The sequence below is a fragment of the Platichthys flesus genome, chromosome 2 (assembly GCF_949316205.1).
Source record: "Platichthys flesus chromosome 2, fPlaFle2.1, whole genome shotgun sequence".
In the NCBI taxonomy this organism is placed as follows: domain Eukaryota; kingdom Metazoa; phylum Chordata; class Actinopteri; order Pleuronectiformes; family Pleuronectidae; genus Platichthys; species Platichthys flesus.
Genome location: NC_084946.1, coordinates 13860869 through 13882601, shown reverse-complemented (window position 1 = coordinate 13882601; position 21733 = coordinate 13860869). Strand labels below are relative to the sequence as shown.

Genomic DNA, 21733 nt, shown 5'->3' with positions numbered 1-21733 from the left:
CACTGTTACAAATCAGCCAGCAGTTTCAATTCTAACCGGCACTGAACACTTTTTCTGATGAAATTGAATCATGGGTTTCCTCTTCTTAATGGAGCATCTGTTACACACAGTAGTGAAAACAGAATAGTCTCTTTTTCAGTCAGACATTCATAAACGCTCACGTCCACACTTTTCCTGCTGGAGGTCTGCATGGACAGCCCTGGCTCTCTGTGAGATAAATGTTAGTCTTTTCTCTATAATCTAATCAACCTGCTTCATGGTAAGTAACTCTCCTCCCCCTCCCTCACCCTCTGTCTCACGCCCTGTCTCACCCTCTCTGCAGAGAACACATCTCACTCTTTATTGTTTTTCCACATCCTGCTCCAGCCTGCCCACATGGCCTCTGTCACAGTTTTAGACCTGTGTCAAGACAACATTTGCATACCTCCACTCTAATTAACAACATATATGTCAGTCACACAAATGCATAAGCAAATAATATACAACTCAATGATTTTTTACTGGACTATATCAGTAATACTTGGCGTCAGCCAGATGTTACAAATAGCAATTGATCCTTCTGGTTCTCAAAGAATTCCCGTATGGGCCTTCAATTTGTCAGTGTCAGGCTACAGTATCAGTTCCCATTTCCACACACTATGCTCACAGTATGTGTTGTCTCTGTTATGTAGGAAAACAGGGTAAAAACATTTTATTTGTATGGGACAATTAAGTTAAATTCTTGAGCCTTTAATTTCAAATTTTGGGTGTGGTCAGAAGTAGAATTGCAAACGTGACTCTTACAAAAGAATATGCATGCATGTTAAAGAAATTATGCATTTAAAAACATTCATAGTACATTCAGTATAGCAGTATCTTACTGCCACCATGGCACACTATACTGTCCACCGCTTTGTCATTTCTAATGCAACCACAGAGAGGAACTGAAGTTGAGGAACAAGAGGAACAAGAAGGATGGTGGTATGATCACAGGCTCCTCCGGCCTGCATGCCAAAATGTCCTTGGACAAGACGGTTCCTCAAAATTTGTTTAAATATGACTTATACTGTAAAGTGAGAGGTTGATAGGAGTAGGAAAGTGCTATATAAATTCAATCCATTTACCATTCAGTTTAAGCTACAGCATGATAACATTGTGTATTTGATGATTGTGGGCTGCAGTGTGTCTTCACTATATCTGTGACTTTGGTAGGTGTCTGATGTGTGGAGGACTGATAAACAACAGATCTGTTGCCAGGAAGTGTTGAGAATAATCAGAGCAGTGTAGCTGCTTTAATGGTGCCATCTCATGACTCATCTATTTTTTCCTTTCCCAGAGTAGAGTCAAAAGTAAGATAAAGGCCTAGTAACCTGACCAAATAAAAGCCAGTCAGCCTTTAGTTGGAGTTAAAAAACGTCAGCCAGTGATGCTGAGTTGCTTTTGCTGTGACCTATAAAAAGCTGCAGGGTTGGTAAGATCCGGAGGAGCTGTCAGGGACGAGATAGAGATCATCTATGAAAAATGATGGTCTCCCAGCAGAGCTGTTGAGTTCTGCCTTGGCTGCAGAACACGTCCGGAGTGAACAGAGATGACTGAACAGCACTTGGTACATGTGACCAAGAGACATGTTAGAAGTCGAGGATGATTAATGGCTGTGTTTGCTAATGACTGCAAAAGAGCACTGCAGTGTAGAAGGATTTTCACATGGAATACTTAAGTAAAGAGAGCCCAGGGCCAGATCATCAAGTTACAGACCCCTGGGTACAAATGTTTTTCTGGGCCCCAAGCAAACTTGGTTTCATATTCAGGATTTGTTTATCTTTGTTTAAAGGTAAGGTGTGTATAATTAAGTGACATCTAGTGCTGAAGATTCATGTTGTGGCTGAATACCCCTCACCTCACCCTCCCCTTCCAAACATGAAGGAGAACCTGTGGTAGACTGCAGTTGTCATTAAAACTAAAAGATTGAAAAATTTGCTAACTGATTTCCACTTGGTAATGATGGCACGTCCCTCCCATTTGTTCTCATGTTCTACTTGGTTTGCTGCACAGACTTCGGTTTCTGACTAGTGTCACATCAAACGACGACCCGACCCCACAGGAAAGACATTATGAATGATTTATATTCGGTGAAAACCACACTAATACAAAATAACTTTTTGAGAAAAGCACAGTAGCTATTTCATATTTTGCTAAATTAATCTCTAGCTACAGTGGCTACAGTTTTGAATCTGTAACAGCCTTCTCAAAAAGCAGTTTTTACTTTAAATGCTGACCGCGTCATAATCTCTTTTAGTTCCCATTAGTCCACATGTTCATGCAGTGGCGGCCATACCATGGCTTCTTCCATTAAGGATTTTGCTGCAGTGACGTCAGCCTTTTTCTCCTGCACTGCAGTGTGTCATATCATGTGCATGTAACCAGCAGCTCTTTGTCTGCTCAGTGCACAAATGTAGTCGGCAACAGCATAGTAAATCTTTTTAATTGAAACGAGAGTGAAGCAGGATGGATACATTTTTTTGCCCACTCTGCTGCAGTGAACCTATAACCACACCACTTCCTGAACATATCTCTGCTACCATTAGTTGATGAAGACCAAACAGAGCAAATTAATCTTTTTTTTAAAACACTGTATTGTATATTATGTATTATATATAATTTATGAATGTGATCTGTTATTGTTTTGTCGTTATCTAACCTGTGGCAGATGGTAAATGTGTAATACATGGAAAAGTCATCTTCAGTGTGTTGGTAAAGAGGTTTAATTAACCAAACAATAAAGAATATCAATTGAAATAATAATTAAATACTGTGGGATAAAGTCAATTCCACGCTTGTGATGGATGTGGAGCTGAAAAATTTAACAGTGATGTTAATTGTGATCAATACTGGGGAAAATACTGGAGTACACCATAAAGGGTAACATCATACCAAGGCCACTTAACAGCGAAATGCTGCATGTAATCTCAATTAAAGAAACGATCATGAAATGTACTTGTGTTACTATATTGTCTAACTTCAAATTAAATACATGTGAGCACTTGTATTCAACGTTGTATGCAACGAGATATTGCAGCTATATAGGACACTTGCACTCTGTCTCAATACTGGGACTGCATCGTTCGGAGGCTGCATTTGAACACCAATTAGGTCAGATCAACAATTACACTGTAATGCCAATATATGTTGATCAGAAAAAGACAAAGTCAGCATGTTATAACGCTGGCCAACATGATGATGCCTCATTCTCATTTAATTAAGTGTATTTCCTCAAATAACTTGAATTGGCAGGCTAATGCATCCTAGCTGTGTTCATCACTTTTTAGTGTCCCCTGGAAACACAGTATGTGCAGTGTATTTTCTAAATGCCATCGTACCTTTTCCTTGGCGCTGTGAGGCCACTGCCCTCAGTGCAGCTACAGTTATTTTTGGTTTTTCTCTCTTCCTTTCGACCATTAATGCGTTACATCAAGGGTTACATCAATAGCATCAGCTCCTCAGTTTCTTTAGCTTAGCATCACTGTTTCTGTATTCACCTAAAATGTAATACTAGCACATTTATTAAGAAGAGCAATCACCTGCATCACGGCTTACCAGTTATTCTGATTACTAAAAAAAGAATGCAAACTATACAGGACAAAGCAAACCACTGATGTTGAGAAAGTTCAATTTTATTCATTTTAGCGTAGCAAACATTATAATTATTCGGTGGTGCGCGTGATTTAAATGACATTGTAAAGAAATAGAGCTGAAATGTGTTAACGTTGATTCTCCAATTGGTTTAGTATAAGTAGGCCACAAATAAGAGCTATAGCTTCTAAAAACTATCAGTGTCAAAATAAATATAACTTTCCTTTAACATATTTCAACAATTTTTATTGCAACTTTATTACACACGTGACTCCTTTCTATCCCAACAAATGTGTTTTACATGGCTGGTTCACTCTAACTGAGTGTGGTCCATTACATTGAATGGGAGTTACAAAATACTACAGAAGAGTATTACGTGTATAAAGCCGATATGTTAGCAAGTGTTGTAGATTCAGTGCATGAGCTGCATGAGCTGCTGATGATATTCACACCATCCTCCCCTGAAGCAGCGGACGACTTTCTCCTGGCGACTGTCGACTCAACAAGTTCCACAACAACAAAGGCACAGATGTGACCGTCGCGCTGCCTCCACTCTGGTCCTCGCTGAGAGGCTGGTACTGCTTGAACCGTCTGTTTCGATACATGGAACAGAAAACACTTACTCATGACAAAGTTCAAGATGAGCACGTATGGCACTAAACAGCAAAAAAATGTGTGTCAATATCTGTGTCTTTGGAAGAAATGTGTTCACAGCTGTTGGATGGATAACATCAAATATGATGAAAACACTTATGGTCCCCTCAGGATGAAGCGTAAGGACTTAAGTAATCCCTTAACCTTATCTCCACCACCAGAATAACATTTAGACTGGTTCAATCCTTCGGAAATGGATCTGGATTTAGACTAGGGGAGTGAGGCCTGATCACAAGTCGTCACTAGAGACCCAAGTGAAAACACCAATTCCAGGTGCGAGGAGATGTAGTTGGAGATGGACTGGGAGGCATCTGGCCACATTCTCTTGTAAATTAAAGTTTTGAACTTAGATGCTTCCTAAGACTCATTCTTCCTCTTCTCAGATTCAAATTAGTAAATCTTATTTCATAGTTGAGCTGCACACAGAGCTTAGATTCACTCAGCCTTTCTTTGCTCTCTCTCTTCTCTGTCCTTCTCACAGTGATACAAGTTACACTGATGACAGACTCTCTATCTCTATAGTCACATTGGCTAAAAACAGAATTTGGTCTTATGAACAGAAATTATATATATGTTTATTTGCATATAGAGCTGAGAAGTGAGATCTGATCACAGGTAGTCACCAAGTGGAAAGACTAACATCAAGTGTGAACTGCTGCACTTAGAGCCCACCACTTGTGAGCGGATCACCGGACACAATCAAAACCGAAACTTTATCCCCAGTTTAACTTGGGTTCATAAATTAGCGACTCACCTGTACATCAAACCAATACAACAGACAACGCAGGCGAGAACCATGACACCCAGGACAGTGGCGGCTGTTCCAGCTGGGGAACCGCCAGAGGCTGTAATTAAAGCACATTGAAGGAATAAGGAGGAGTAACATGTAAATCAAGTCATTATAGTGGCTGATAACTAATTTCTCTTCCACCCACCTACTGTTACACTGACTCTGGCACTCGCCACAGCAAGACTGACGTCATTGGTCAAGGAGACGTTGATGCAAAATACTCCAGAGTCATTGAAGAACTGGCGAAGGATCATCTGACAGTCCGGAGATGGTGTGGCTGCAGTACAGATGGTTTGCACTGGTGTGATACAGTCAGCATCTGAAATGACTGTGCATACCTCACTTGGCAGACTGAAAGAAGAATAGAGGAGACCAGCAATGAGTGCACATTTTAAACTTAGCTTGATGATAAATTACATAACATAGCTCCCATGTAAGCTAACCAGGAGATAAAGTGCTGTTTTAGAAGCTATTTATCAAGATAAGGGAAAATCTTTCCACTTTATGTGATAATCTGAACCATAAGTGAACTTGTTGTCCCTCTGTGTGCTTAAATTGAGTTTGGAGACACATTTTCATTTGCAGTTTGATTAATGGAGATTCTTACATTTGTTAATGGATTGAGTTCAACCATTTAGAAAATCTGTAGACTCATCACTCATTTAATGTAAATTATAATTATTTAATTTAAGGATGGAGGACATAACATGACAGCTCCTGTCCTGAAGCCAAAGCATCTCAATGACCCCCGGTGGCTGCCTGCAGTATGGGACACAAACCCTGCCTCCTCCATGTTAGTGGATGGGACATGGACCAAACTAATTATCTTATCACACTCATTTATATCAAAGTGTAAACTTTTCCACAAAATTGAGTTTTTTATTTCAGTTATTCGATGCAATAAAGAAAATGCTGAAAATGTTAGAATGACAAAATGACAGCATCTGCATCCAAGATATTTTAGCTTCATTTTGAGCAATGGAAAGAAGTGGAGATGTGTCGTTTATCGTGTATGTTTATATATAGACTGTGGTTTGAGTGAGAATAACTTATAGTGTAAGTTATAGAGCTAAGTGGAGATAAATTAACAAGCTCAACTTTAGTAACTTGAAAATTGTAATGACTTAATGACCTCAATGAATGTACCCACCTTCCCTGACAGGAGATGGTGACGTCCACAGCATTTTGAACCACCTCCGTCGTCATTGACACAACATTGGACACCTGTACGATCTCTACACTTTCAATACCCTCTGCAGGGTTGAAATAAGAGAGAGATTTTAACACTGTTAAACATCACTGTTTTCAATAAAGTATTATATTATCAGTTGAGAAATAATCTGCCATAACAACAAAAACCATGTTTACTTACGGACGACATCCACAGAAGTGGCAAGGGAGCCATAACGGTAGACCATACAATCAGCTGCCAGTTCTGGTGCTTGTCGTTTAGCCACAACAAGAACAACTTGAGCTGGATCTGCTTCCGCTTCAGCTGGAGCAGCCTCTTCCTCAACAGCTGCTATTTCTGGGGAGAAATAGAGAAAACGTGTCAAAATATCTCTGTAACACGAGCAGCTTTTTTATTTTGTGTATACTTATTTTGGTGTAAAATAGATACTCACCCGCAGCAGCTACAGTTGCTACAACTTCATTCTCAGTTTCCTGTACTTCAGCCTCAGTATCCACTGCAGCATCCACTGGTGCTGCTTCTTCTACAACTGTGGCCTCAGTGGCAACAGGAGCGACTGCGTCATCAGCAGGAGCTGCTGTTTCAGCTTGGACAACCTCTGCTGCAGCATCAGCATCAGTAGCCACAGCTTCAGCTTCTTGCTCCACAGCTTCTTCTGCCACAGGAGCAACGGTGACTCCAGCAGTGTCCTCAACGGCAGTTTCTTCTCCCTCTGCAACAGGGGCAACTGAGGCAGCAGCATCAATCACATTTTCTTCAGTGACAGCTGTTGCAGCATCTGTATCTGCAGCAGCTTCATCAGCAACAGCTGTATCGGCATCTACAACCACTGTATCTGCAGCTGCTGTATCTACAACCACTGTATCGGCATCTACAACCACTGTGTCGGCATCTACAACTGCTGCATCTGCAACCGCTGTATCGGCATCTACAACCGCTGTATCTACAACCACTGTGTCGGCATCTACAACCGCTGTATCTACAACCACTGTGTCGGCATCTACAACCGCTGTATCTACAACCACTGTGTCGGCATCTACAACTGCTGCATCTGCAACCTCTGTATCTACAACCGCTGTTTCGTCAGCATTTGTATCGACAGCAGCTGTATCTGCAACTGCCGGTTCTTCAGCTGCAGGTGCAACAGGGGCCACAGTGGCTGCCTCCCCTGTAGTAGCATCTGTTTCATCTGCCGCAGCATCTACCTCTGCAGCAGCATTGGCAGGATCTTCTGCTGGAACAACAGCTGCATCAACTCCTGCAGGTGCTACCGAGGCAACCTCTATAACCTCTGCATCTGTATCAACTACTGCGTCTCCATCGACTGTATCTGCAGCTGTGTCGGCTGGCTGGACAGAAGCAGCAAGCGGGGTGGCGTCAGGAGCAGGGACATCCAGCGCAATTGCATCTCCTGCCTCAGCTGGTGCTGCTTGAGTTGGGTCTATCACGATAACTGCTGGGGCTGCAGAGGCATCAACAGGAGCCACAGAGAGAGAAGTTACAAAACAATGGAGCGTAACAGAGTTCAGACATCACATAGGAGGGCAGTTACATAAAAAATGATGGGTACAAAATCTTACAAGCAGTGGGGTTACCGCAGTCGCCAGGGATGGTTGCCATCAGCACCACCTGAGGCTTGAAGGCCCCAACAGCGAGGTATGTGTGAGTGACAGTTTGCTCTCTGGAGATCAGAGTCCCACTGCTGTCGCCAAAGTCCCAGCTGAAGCTGATGTCGGCGTTTCCGAGATACTGGCTGGGATCATGGAGCTTGACGCTGAAAGCGATGGCTCGGTTTTGGATGAAGTTCTGGTCGTCCTGATTTAGGTCACTGAGTTGGGCAAGTGATATGCTGAAGGGAACCTGGTCTGAAGACAGATCAAAAGATGTCAGGATGTTGTGATGGGGAATGTTAAAGGTTTGAGTTACAAATTGTTGAATGGGGTACCTGTGACAGAGAAGACTGAGGAGGCGTAGCCGAGAGGGATGAACTTGTCTTTGCCGCGGCAGTGATAGATGACAACCTCCATGTTATAGGAGCCCAGGGGAACGTTGTCTGTACCGATTGTGAGGGAGGAGGACGGTCCATCTGCCACCTGCCAGTATCGCCCTTGAACACAGCAACAACGGGATAATTTACAGTAAACTGGTAATCAATGCACAACTCAGTTCAATTACACCTTCGTGAAACCCACTAGATATACGGTAACTATGATGAAGCTGGGTCATGTTTCATTTGTGTGTAAGAACAACAGCAGTCAAATTATTTGAACACACACTCATGTAAAAAAAATACCATCTAAAACTCCACAAAGGGCTTCATAGATAGACACATAGTAATGTACAACCCTTATAAAATACGCTGAAACTTACAATTATTAAACATGCTATGGACCAACCACAAACCATGAACATGGGGCCATAGAGCACCCAGGTAATTGCTTTTTTTTTCCTGGTTATTAATCCTGATGAACTGGAACAAATGTGGTAAAATGAGGCCACAGTGCTAAAAGACTTTTTACAGAATGATAAATTTAATCCAGATAATAATAATTATTCACATTTGAAGTTCCTGACTTAACAGCACTCTTTATATCCAGTGTGTATTTCCGTTTACAGTGTGTCTCCATATTAATGGTGATGATGACACATATATAGTAAAATGTTAGAGACAATCACAGATCAGCTTCGTCACATGCCCCAAAACAAAATTTTGCTTCACTTGATAAAGCACAAGATCCCATTGATAGTTTTACAACCTTTTATCTTTAGGAGATTAAGGATTTTAACGATTTGGTTTTAGCATCTCTCAGTAATTTACTCAGTAATAACATAACCCTTGCCGCTATTAAAAGCAGGTGGAGCTAAAACATTACTACATACAACATAATACATTAAAGCCCAGGTAACAAGCAATTTACTGAACTTTAAACAGAATCATTTATTTTCTAAATCTTTACCCCAAGTCTTCCAAACGAACACATAGTGAGGTTTCTTGTTCTGGCTCCTGTTGAATGGTGTGCCGTCTGGAAACAGGCCCGTCTGCTCAGTGTCCTGGTTGGGATACACAGCCTGACCCTCCTGATACTGTTGTCCTGAGAAACACGACCGTCATAGATCACACATCAGTATAATGAAAGACGGGGGAAACAACACCTATATATCATATTACTGATTGAAATCATTTGTGAGGGTTTCGACTGGCAACTAAAGAGTCACTTGTTGTCAAAGAAACTTTAGCAAGGATCCAAAACTGTCCAAACTGCTGCAAAAGGTCAAATATTACCATATGAAGTACATTTTGTAGTAATAATCTGCCTGTGGTTTTTATCATTAATGAGGAAAGTGAAGAAAAAAACAATTACATTACAAAACGTCAATTTACCATCGATGGTGCAGTTACGTGCCCAGACCACCTGACCGTCTGAGAGCGCCGTCTGATTCGGCGGGAAATTTAGATTAATATTGAAGGTTGTTCTTGCTCCAGTCAGGGTGGGTCCATCGCTTTTAAGGTCAAAGGTTACTTCACCACCTGGAAGACAAAATACACACAATTGACCATGTTTAGATCGACTGGCTGAGAGAAATAGCAGCAAAGAAATAAATAGCAAGAGAGAGAGAGAGAGCTCACCGAACCAACAGTTTCTGAATCTGGTGTCTCCATCCTTCCAGACAGGATACATCCGTGAGTTCCATGAGCGGTAACGTGTGAACTGACTTCTTCGCTCTGCGAGGAATATAACCAACTCTTTAGGAAAAGAAGTGACACTTTGCAACTCATCAAAAACAAACACAATCACTATGGGACTCCGAGGAAAGTAAAAGAAATCTGAAAAATGTATCTCTAAAATGTTTTTGCTTGTGCAGGATTAAACACACTGTATAGCATTGATGTCATATTTGAGCAGAAATACAGTTTGTTGACTTTATTTCTTTATTCATTTGATTGGGACAGTGCTCATTCCTCAACTGACAAAATAGCCAACTGTAGCCAGAGTTAGCTGTATGCTAATTTCCATCTGTTGTCCCTATAGCCAGATCTTACAACCTGAAATAAAACTAAAATGAATTATCTTAAACAATTAGCAAGTAAATATCTGTGGATAATTAATGTGCATTATACATACCATCCAAACTAACTTAGCTACAATTAATACACACCACCCCTAACAAACATGCAGATAACAAATAATTACAATACATTAGATAATTAAACAATACAATGCAATGCTCGGATACAAATGTAAACTAACTCATATAAGATAAAGTGGAATGATTACTGGTTTGGTTTGCTTCAAGTCAAATCTAAAGTTTGTATGTAAAGGTTATCAGTACTGTTTCTTAGGTCAACAGATTCCATATTCCAAAAGTTCTTAAAAATAAACATTAATTCTTCATGATAATGAAACAACAGTAATGACAAAGATGCTCGTGTAAGAGTGTGTTCTGTGCTGCGGGGGCTTCAGGAGTGTCAGGGTTCTTGGTGGTGGGAGTCACACGACCTGCAAACTCCCTCAATCCCCTTCATGTGACTATCAGCTGAGCAGCAGCATCGTAATCCCAGAGAGAGGAATGAGAGATCCCAGACTCATTGGCTTTTCTTCTCTTCAGTCTGAAGTGTGAGTGTGTGTGTGTGTGTGTGCGTGCATGCGTACATGCGTGTGATTGTGTGAATGATTTTAGTATTGAGTGTTCTGAATTAAAGAACATTCCTTCGTAAATTGTTATGAGAAATAAAGTAATTGCATAAAATTGGCCTGAAAAGGTTTGTAGATCTTGTCTCTGTTAAAAAGAGGGCAGGGTGTGTTAGCGTGTAACCAGCGTGAAACGACAGATCAATCCATTTGCTGCTTGATTTATTATCCAAACAAAGAATTACAGTTAAGTTGTTTTTATAATGGGGAACGTAAATGTTGCGGTTTTCATTGGACACAGCGATTACAATCACTATGTCTGATGTTGATACAACGGTCCAACATCCCACACATCTAAATTACTTAACCTTAACAAATCATTGAGACTCGTATTCAGATTTTAAATTTGAATTCCTCAAACAACAGAGAAAAACAAACAATGACTTTGTGCCCTTCAAGGTTAGATTTTCTGTAGATATTTATGTTTTACATATTCCGGTGTCAAACAATAAATCAAATTGACTGATTTGTAATTTGTAAAAGAATTCATTGAAAAGTTATTTAACTTTTTTATATTGCAGATAAATTTGAGAATGAGATTCACATAGTCAAGAATAAAAATGAAGAGAAAAAGTGACGATATTTAGAAAAGTAGGAACAATAAAAACCACACACTTGACCAGAAACTGATTTTCAGTAACTTCAGATGTACTCACGTATGGCGTTGGCTGATGTAAAAGCAATGATAAGCAGCAGCAGAGCCACGGTCGTCATCCTGTCTCTGTTGGTCCGTCTCCGGTCTCTGAGCCCTGATCTTCACGGTGGTCCTGAACCCCAACACTACTCCCAGAGAGACTTGGGAAATATCTCCTCACTCTCTTTAAGAGGGCCTTGGACCTGAATTACCATAAAATGTCTTCTCACCTCTGACATCATTGTGAGCCTGTAGACTGGCACCACCCCCTTTGAGAACAGACGTAAGAGCTGTTTTGTTAAACTGTTATTATGAGTGACCAAAACAAACGTTTTAATTCATAGCTTTCGACCTGATTGTTATTATCTTTTAAATTTGTCAAAATTTTAAAATTCTTACAAGAACTAATGCACGTCGTGTGAGCTTTGTGTTTTGGCTTTTAAGCCAAATTCCACAGATGTTTTCTGATCCTTATGCTGGATTAAACAGGCTACAAGATCTCCATCAGGGTGCTCGGGCAAAGCTACAGTTCAGGAAAAAAAGGATAAAGAGCATGTAACTTCATTAAATAAGACTGAATGGAACTAATGGCCTAAAAGTCCTCTTCAATACAATCAAATTGCACCAAATAGAAATCAGTCCCTTAGACAAAGTGAGAAAAACTTCCTGGACACACGCCTTTGTCCAGACCTGCACCAAAATTGAATGGATTCTGTTTTGGCCCACACCCAACCCTTCCACCAAGTATTGAGAAAATCCCTACAGTCGTTTTGCATAATCCTGCAGACTGACAGAAAAACAACAATGAAACTATGGCCTTATTGCTGAGATAAATATCCTCCAAACAACCTTCAAGTATAGGATGGATTATTGGAAAATCACAAATGCTTTCTACACAGTGTAAATTCTAATTCCCAATGTGATGTCTGCTTTGGGATGGAGAGTGGTGAAAACTGTGTGCGTACTTTGAGTCATGCCTGTGTTTGACAGTTGACCTCACAGCAATGTGAGCACGGGCGTCACAAGATGAGAGTGCAGTTGGCAAATCAATGGCCTCCTTTTATTCACTCAGCCATTCCTCCGCATCCTGCTGTCCACCTTCAGGCTGCAGCAGCTCAGAGAATCTGTGTTCACAGCAGCACAGACACACCCTCAGTTCACGAGATGCGTCGCACAGCTTCATTCTGATGAAGACAAGAGGAAGAGGTGATGAAGATTTTAAGTTTTTCGCTCTGAAATTATCCCAGAATTGAACATAAACACTTTAAGCATCTGTTTTAACAGTTTTTTCCCTCTTATTTAGACTGGGTGCTTTCAGCAGAGATGAGTCTCATCTGGGCATTATCTTCAAGTAACTTGAACAAACAACGTCAATAAAACCTGAAACAAGATCTGATTGATACATCGAAATGAATTATTAATGTTATTCTGATGGTCTGAGATTTATCATGTGCAATAAAACCGGAAACTATAAAAGTAGCATTTAGGTTTCCTATGCAAAACTAGTAAGTAAATCAATGATCAGTTACTGTATAATAAAGCAGAGGTATATTCTGTATTAGAGCTGTTTAATGATTGTTTCATAACTGCTTTTATTATTTACTGTTTCTCCATGTTCACTGTTCAGTTTTTAATCTGATATTTATTTGATCTATTTATCTCACTTTTCCCTGTTTGTTTCCTGTTGTTCTTCCTGGCAACGACAGCATCAGGCTCACGTGGTAGAGTGGGTTGTCCTCTAACCAGAGGGTAGGTGGTTCAATGCACTTCGGCATGCAGGAGCACTGAATGAATGTGTGCTTGAATGTAAATTGTACTGTACAGCACTTTTAGAAGTTGATAAAACAAGATTATATGCTGTAGAAATACAGCGTATTTGCTAAATTAAAAGAACAACTTGAAAAATGTGTATAAAGTTGCATAGAAAGAGCTAATTAGGTATTTATATTTGTATTATTTATTTAGCTCTTCACACACACATGATTGGTGGTTTTCCCACTGATGTTGCCCCATGCCTGAGAGACTGTTCAGACCGCACTACATGTGACCCCTCATGTGCTAACAGCACTGTTCAGGAGGGACTAAATCCTTCCCACAGAGCACCTGACTTAACATACCACAAACAGTCAGCCGTTACCTTCTCTCTTCATTAGTCTCCACTGTATAACAGATTAATGGCAACGTTTGAGCTGTTCAGTGAATTTCTTGAAATTTGAAGAGCTGTACGTCACACAGAGTGAAAATCCGACCCTAACTTTACGACTCCTCACTCTCCGGAATATTCTTGGATATGTTTCTACAGTATACAGATTCAGAGATTTTCATTATAAGGCAAGTTATTTAAATTCACGTTAGAAAAAATACATTATTTAACAAAGGAGGGAACAGCCACAATAAATTAATAAAAAAGACAAAGCAATGATGAACCCAAGTTAATTTTAAGTGCTTTAAAAATTATGTAAATACCACAAAGCCCCTTCCTGGCCTCCCCAACAGTCATACATGCTCACACAAGCTTTCTCTTTTCTAACACTAACAACGCAAATTGATGCTTGTGTTTCGTAATGGATCAAAAGTCTGATCAATAACACCATCTGGTTTGTAAAACTCCAGCTAAAGATCAGACCAGACAGTCAAATCAGTTCATGAATACAGCCACTCAATGTATTCCCAAGGTTTAAACAAACTTCACTCATTTTTGCCAATGATCCTCATTCCTTCATTTTATCTCCTCATTACCACAAATGCAACACTCAGAACTGGGACGACATGGAAATGTTCACTACTTTCATTTTGGATACATTTGTGGAGTAAGGCTGGCTGTGTCCTGATGAACAAAGTCCACACAGATTATTCCAAATCTGTGAGTAACAAAGTCTGTTAGATATGCATTTGTAGCCAGAAAAAATATTTACAGGCGACCCTTTCACAAATTTAAAACGCTACAATAAGAAACCAACATTTAGTTATAGTAGCATTTTATCTCATTCTTATTTCTCAACAAGAAGTAATCTCTTCGAGGTAGACAGAGACTCCCCTTTTCTTAGAAATGCCGGATTGAGGAAGGCCTCTGGGTGGTGGTCATGTGCAGTGTCTGTATGAATGCTTCCATGTCTGGAGACTAACAGATGACGAATATTTTAATGATTGAGGACAAAGCCTGATCCATATTTTACATCATTAACTGGGCCATTCCTAAATGCTTACCCCCAACCCCCCTGCGACAAGATGATTTATATGATTGAGGCGTTGGCTGCGTCATTTAACTACTAGGCCACCGGCTGGACTCCTGCTGGTCACCTTTGTTGCATGTTGCACTCACTGGGGAAACAGGAGCTTTATTGGGCCCCAGCAGCTCATTCTTGCCTCTGGGCCCTGTAACTAATCTGGATGTTCCCCTGGAGGCAAAGGCACCTCCGGGCAGTGGCGTTGGGGGGTCGGCGGGTTAAGGGGCCATGACCAGAAGGATCATATATATCAATCTTATAGTTTTAACTTCTCGCAAAGCAGGTGTTTTTTATTTTTAAGTCTATGAATATGGCATATTTTAGAATGGGTCAACATTTTTAGTTTCCACACTGGAGACATGACAGAAGAATATTAGAAACCTCACTTCTACACAGCAAGTGATTTTACATACAGCTGTTACATTGTCTTTCACTAGAGGGTGCTGTTGTTCGTCTTCTTCACCCTCTCCAGTAGTGAACTGATGCAGGCCCAATTTCCTGCAGTAAATTAACATTTACTCTCTTTTTTAACAACTAGACGTTGATATTTTTCTCTATTTTATATACAGTGTTGCTTATTTCTTGTGTTCATTCGTTTTTATTTCTTTCTACATAATATTGCTCAAGACATGTTCATCCCCTGTTTATTTTTTGTCAAGACAAGATAAGTTTAGATAAGATAATCCTTTATTATTCCCACAACAGGGACATTTGCAATGTTACATCAGTTAAGGATGGAGTCAAAAAACAGGCACAAAAAGTATCAGTGGAGTATTAGTAAGTAAACATACAATATAAAATGAATTCGAACAACATATATATATATATTTAAATATGAATGGTATAGAAAAAATATATACAGTGTAAACATGAGAGTGATACAAAAAGGGTGCTTTTACGGTAGATCTCTTCAGATTGATTGTCATTACAACATAACATTAAAAAATTATGTTGGTACTGCCTTTTGGGAAAAACTTATTTTATAAAACAGTTCTATTTGTTGGTGTTGAAAAAATGGTTTAGGACAAAAATGATCTCATACATATGATTACATATCTTTGTCATTGATTAAACACACATTAAAAAAACGGATTCCCTTGTTTTTGTTCCAGAATATAGTTAAAATATAGACACTTACACAATTCACATCTTTGTGTCAAAGCCTGGAAGAAGATCATTGTTCTTTGTCTTTTTGTCATGTCAATAATAAAAGAAACGACGTTGAGTACGTAACACGTCATCGTCGTCTGACCATATGACTTGTGAGGGCTGCTTGTTTTGTATTAACTGCTCATCCCGACATTAATCTGCTCCCTCTCCCGACTTGCAGCCATCGACATGAACACAGGGATGGATACACAGCTGACGGTGCTTAGAACCCATTCACTCACCATGTGTTGTCACTTGGACACAACACTCTTCTCTCAGAGGACGCTGGTGGGGGGAGATTACAAAAACCCGGGGACCCCGCTCGCTCTCGGTAGACGGTGTGTGTTGAGAAGGAAAACAAGCGCTCCCCGGGCTAACGCGGGAAACGTTACTGTGGTTCAGTGTTTTGCATGGAGGATCCGTGCTCATCCCCACCCTGACATATGCTATAAGCAGGCGAATGAACCTTCATACCCCGGGTAGTGGTCTCAGTCTGACCCGAGCAGGTTTACCCCAACCCGGAGCTCCTTCCCCGGGCTGTCGGTGAGTCCGGAGCCCGCTCAGCAACCTCGTAGTAGCGGCTCGGTGCATGTCGGTCCACGCACTGCTCGTCAACTGTCGTCTCCTCATTAGCCACCGAGCGGCTGTTAGCTCCCGCACAAAGAGAGCAGTGTTGCTAACCGGCTGAACAAAGTTACCCCGGACATGGACACGTTCCAGAAGGTGGAGAAGATCGGAGAGGGGACGTATGGAGTGGTGTACAAGGCCAAGAACAAAGTCACCGGGGAAACCGTGGCTCTGAAGAAGATCAGACTGGACACGTAAGTTTCCGACGCACCGCTTTTTGCTTTCATGTTTGTGCTGTTTGCTAACTTCCACACATCTGCCAGCTACAGGAGACAGTAATACAGGAGCCAGGGGTTTGTTTTATTACATACAAATATACAAAGAAATTCAAATGTTGTGAGTTTCGTATTCTTTTGTTATCAGAGTTCTAGTATCAACAATGGTACATCTACTGTAATATGGCTTCTCTCATGTTGATGATATTCATCATCTGCTTTGGGTTTTCAAAACAAAACATTCACCCACAGTAACAACTTAAAACACAAATTCTTCAGTATTAAAATAAAATGTTATAATTACACATAATGAAAACAACCAATAAATTCAAAAAATTCAAAAACATACATTGTCGGTTAAGGGTCTTAGTGATTTATCAAGTAAAACATTCAATACATATTTAAAACATGTTTTAAGTTGTATCCAAAACAAATATTTTGTGCTGGGCATTAAAACAATATTAATCATTATGGCATGTGCACTTCATCAATAGCAATATAACAAGGGTTCAAAAGGTTAATAAAATGCTTGTGCATTGTAAATATATATAATGGGACATGTATTGTGATTATATCTGGACATATCGCCCAGCCTTAGAAATAGCCGTTGTTTTATCATGGGAGGTCACAGGGTCTTAAATATGAGAAGGTTGAGAACCACTGAATATGATTTACATGAACTGATGATTGTTGATTCAGTGCAGGGTTTCAAAAAACCAACATGCAATCTGTGTGTTGGTCCTTTTCTATTCTGAACGTCTGCTCTGTGAAGAAGTAAAGACATCCCATGCTTCAGCAGGTGGCATCAGTGAGTCGCTGTCTCCACCTCTTTATAATCTTTGTATCAGACCACAGGAAGTGAAATCATTGACGTGCTTATCAGGCCTTTCCTGATTTGTTAGCTCACTGCCAGTCATGGTGCTTTTATAGAATGTATTTCAGTTTTGTGAGAATATATTTACTGTCTGCCCCAACTATTATGATACAGAAAATATAGAATAAAAGAAAAACAATTATAGTAAATAGGGCAAACTATGAAGTCACTAACCAGGTAGAAATAAATGACAAAATTGCTCAAATAACATCAGAACCTGGGATTAGCAACCCTACGTCAATAAGCTAACCTTCTCATGTACTGTGTGTTTCATTCAGGGAAACAGAGGGTGTACCTAGCACCGCCATCCGAGAGATTTCCCTTCTCAAAGAGCTCAGTCACCCAAATATTGTCAAGTAAGTTCTTAATGTTAGAACTTCAGCTTCTTACCAGTGTTGTTATATCCATGTATGTTTGTGTCCGATGGAAGTCCAGCATGTATGTTAATGTCTTACAGACTGCGAGACGTCATCCACACAGAGAACAAGCTCTACCTGGTTTTTGAGTTCCTTAATCAGGATTTAAAGAAGTTCATGGACTCATCGTCTGTCAATGGCATCCCAATGCCCCTAGTGAAGGTAAAAATCAGCTACTTGTGCCAAACAGACCGATTTTGGTTTAAGAAATCAAGAATAAATTTAAATCAGTAGGATGTCTGAGGTGACTCACCTGGGTTTTCATTTCTTGCGTTTGTTAGAGTTATCTCTTCCAGCTGCTGCAAGGCCTGGCCTTCTGCCACTCCCACAGGGTCCTGCATCGAGACCTGAAGCCACAGAACCTCCTCATCAATGCTCTGGGGGAGATCAAGCTCGCTGACTTTGGCCTTGCAAGAGCCTTCGGAGTACCTGTTCGCACATACACACACGAGGTAAGTTGTATAGCTACTGTTCCTTATCTGCACAAACACATTTTAGAAGCAAAATAGAATGCTGTGAACTCCAGGCTCTGCTGAAGCCAGGAAAAATTACATTTTTGATCTGAAAGTGTATCTTTCGCAGAACATTTCTGTGGATATTTAGATTTTGAAACTTGATATTTTCAGGTGGTAACACTTTGGTACAGAGCACCAGAAATTCTCCTGGGCTGCAAATACTATTCCACAGCTGTTGACATCTGGAGTCTAGGCTGCATCTTTGCTGAAATGGTATGTGTTCAGTTTCATCCTTCTTCTCTGTATTTCAATAAATGAAGCCAACACATGATGCACAATATATCAACATCTCACCAACAGTCTGGCCTCACTGTCCATTCTCAAACAGATCACCAGGAGGGCCTTGTTCCCCGGCGACTCAGAGATTGATCAGTTATTCAGAATCTTCCGCACCTTGGGCACACCCGATGAGACGGTCTGGCCCGGAGTGACATCAATGCCCGACTACAAACCATCTTTCCCAAAGTGGGCCAGACAGGATTTATCCAAAGTGGTTCCTCTTCTTGATGAGGATGGAAGAGAATTGCTGGGAGTAAGACAACGGAATTCATTTTTATTTGTTAAGCACCAAATCATAACATGCATTATCTCAAGGGATTTTACAGAATACAATCATTTAACACTCATCAAAGAGGTTGATCCCGGATCTTTTTCTGGTACCATAAGCATATGGAGTCTTTGGGCGTATTATTGACCTAACGTGTCCTTGTTGTTTTTCTCTTTGCAGGAGATGCTGAATTACGATCCAAACAAAAGGTTATCTGCAAAAAACGCCCTTGTACATCGATTCTTCCGTGACGTCACCATGCCAGTTCCTCACCTGAGACTCTGAGTCCAGCTAAATATCAGGCCGTTTCTCTGCCAAATGTGTGCGAGCTTCGCAGCTCAGCTTCCTTTCAGGACCTCAGCCTCTTTTCAGGAACAGTGGACACTACAGGATGTGTTTGATCCTTTCATGAATATTTGATAAAACCCCAAAAGCTTTTCATAGCATAGCTGTCCTGAATGTTGTTCCGTTCTGTTCAGCCATGATGTTGTAATAGTTATAAATGTTTAGCTGTATTTTTCAATATCATAAGTTTGCACATATGTGCAGCGGCCTTTTTGTTGATGTTAATGTTATTTGGGATTAGGATGGTCTGGCAGACGCACTCTAGTCACGTGCCATTAAGTTTCCCAATGAATCTATATTTTGGCTTTAGGATCTCTACGTTCAAATAGCCAAATAGTTAGAAGTAAATGTTATTTCATACATTTGTGGGATAGTGCAAATAACAGATGATGATGGGGTCGGCACAAGTTGTCCCACAGCAGAACTCGTCAGCTGATGTTGGAAACAAGACTATAACTCTGTTTCCTTAGTTTGATGGTTCTACCAGTTTGATTCAGAAATGGGGTCCAGAGTATCTTGAAGTGACTTTTAAAACTGCACTTTTGGTTGGTAAACAAAAAGAAAAGCTCCTGTTTATTCGCTGACCAAACTGAAGTTCTTAGCTTTTATACATACAGTACAGTTGTGATGTTCGCATGTAATTCCGATTTTACAGAATTTAATATGCTGTTGCATTTTTCTTACTCTAGATTTTATCAAAACTGATTGAGCGGTTTTTATTCACAGTTTAAAAAAAAAAATAAACTTGTTCAAATAACTGTTACTGGTGATGTTGGTCTTGAGTTTCACTGCAGACGGCTCATTTGAAAGAGGCTGTTGGTAATTTTAGTCTTATAATCGTGTTTTCTTTCATTCTGGAGTCAAGTGAAACAGTTAAGCCAAATAATTTGTCAGATTCAAATACCAGGGTCTAATATTGTCTCGCCCGATTAATTCATATTACTGTTACACCTCATTAGTCTTTGGCCCAGGTCGACATTCCATCACACATTAGGGAGACTTGATTAATGCTTATGTTAAACTGGTTAGAGTTTAAAGATGGTGTAGTAGACAATGAACTGTTCACGTGTCTCAGATTAATGTTTACAAGTCAAATTAAAAGCATGGAATATGCATTGACAGTGCGACAGAAGTAAATGTTTAAGACAAAACTGCGCAAATTGAATAATGAACCTGCATGAGGAAAACATGTTAAACAAATGTAGTATTAATTTATATTTAAAGTTTTAGACATTTAAATAACGAATCAGGTGATTTCAATACATCAATATACACACGCTGATACAGCAGCTGAAAACAGGCTTTAAAAACGTATTGTTATAATCTTTTATGCATAGAGGGACAATGTGGGCCAGCACAGCACTGGGCTATTGCACTGTTAAAAGTCCATTGAGTTTTTCGGGCCCTGTCTGTGTATCTGTCATTTGGAGAGTGGATGAGCGCGTACTGCCTTGGTGCTCTGGGTCTGGGCCAAGTTTCATCCTTCATGTTGAGCTAACGTTAATATAAATCAAACATCATGATGGTGCAGTTGTTGTCACATGGATTTTCCCACACGGTTTTATTTTGATGTCTGATTATGGACTGTTTCCTTTGGTTATAGTTAGACCAAAGTATCCCCCCCCCCCCCCCAACCAGTCTTTCCACCAACCCAGCCAGGGAACACGGGGTGTGGCAGTTTTGAAAAGGATGAGCCATAAGAGGGCGAGGTTCATGAGAGAGAGGCAGAGTAGTTAGTTGAGTTATGAAATCTGCTTCAGCTCTGCATATGATTATTTCTGAGGGTTTTAATAGGGAAAAGACCTGGCATGAAACACATTGGAGGGTTGATAAATGTGTGTGCACACTGTATATACCCCAGGCAGACAATATTTTTTAAGTAGAATAATATCATGATGTAATTTGTAGCAAATTATGAATAATGTTTGGTCTGAACAATATATATATATATATATATGATGATTAATTATCTGCTCAGTTTGTGGATGTGTGTTTTGGACCATATGTGGAATGTATATATATATATTTGTTGACCTTAACCATTGACCAATCAGCTCCAAAAAATGGAGATACCCTTCCAAGTTATATTCCTACCTAGATTAGTGAAAATCCATCCACACGTTTTTAAGTTATTTTGTACACATACAGACACACAAAAATAAGACCCTTGATGTTCTGTCAACAAGGTTAAAGAAAGCAACACAAAACACAGCAAACCTTTCCATTCAAGAACTCACTGGAGTCATCC

General features: G+C 40.2%; 2 protein-coding genes across 2 annotated transcripts; one reads left to right on the top strand and one right to left on the bottom strand.

The window, feature by feature from the left end:
• Positions 1-3634: 3634 nt before the first annotated feature.
• On the bottom strand, positions 3635-11650 carry pmela (premelanosome protein a). The gene is made up of 12 exons (XM_062395516.1): positions 11593-11650; positions 9874-9990; positions 9628-9774; positions 9203-9337; positions 8191-8352; positions 7826-8110; positions 6679-7707; positions 6426-6581; positions 6204-6306; positions 5199-5404; positions 5018-5108; positions 3635-4200 (listed from the first exon to the last, which is right to left on the bottom strand). Exons 1-12 carry the CDS (start codon positions 11648-11650, stop codon positions 4056-4058), a joined length of 2634 nt encoding a protein of 877 aa, XP_062251500.1. The 3' UTR covers positions 3635-4055.
• A 4637-nt stretch (positions 11651-16287) lies between these two features.
• cdk2 (cyclin dependent kinase 2) lies at positions 16288-20219 on the top strand. Its single transcript, XM_062399224.1, has 7 exons — positions 16288-16767; positions 17941-18018; positions 18120-18240; positions 18360-18530; positions 18705-18806; positions 18922-19125; positions 19321-20219. Exons 1-7 carry the CDS (start codon positions 16652-16654, stop codon positions 19423-19425), a joined length of 897 nt encoding a protein of 298 aa, XP_062255208.1. The 5' UTR covers positions 16288-16651; the 3' UTR covers positions 19426-20219.
• The last annotated feature ends 1514 nt before the right edge of the window (positions 20220-21733 follow it).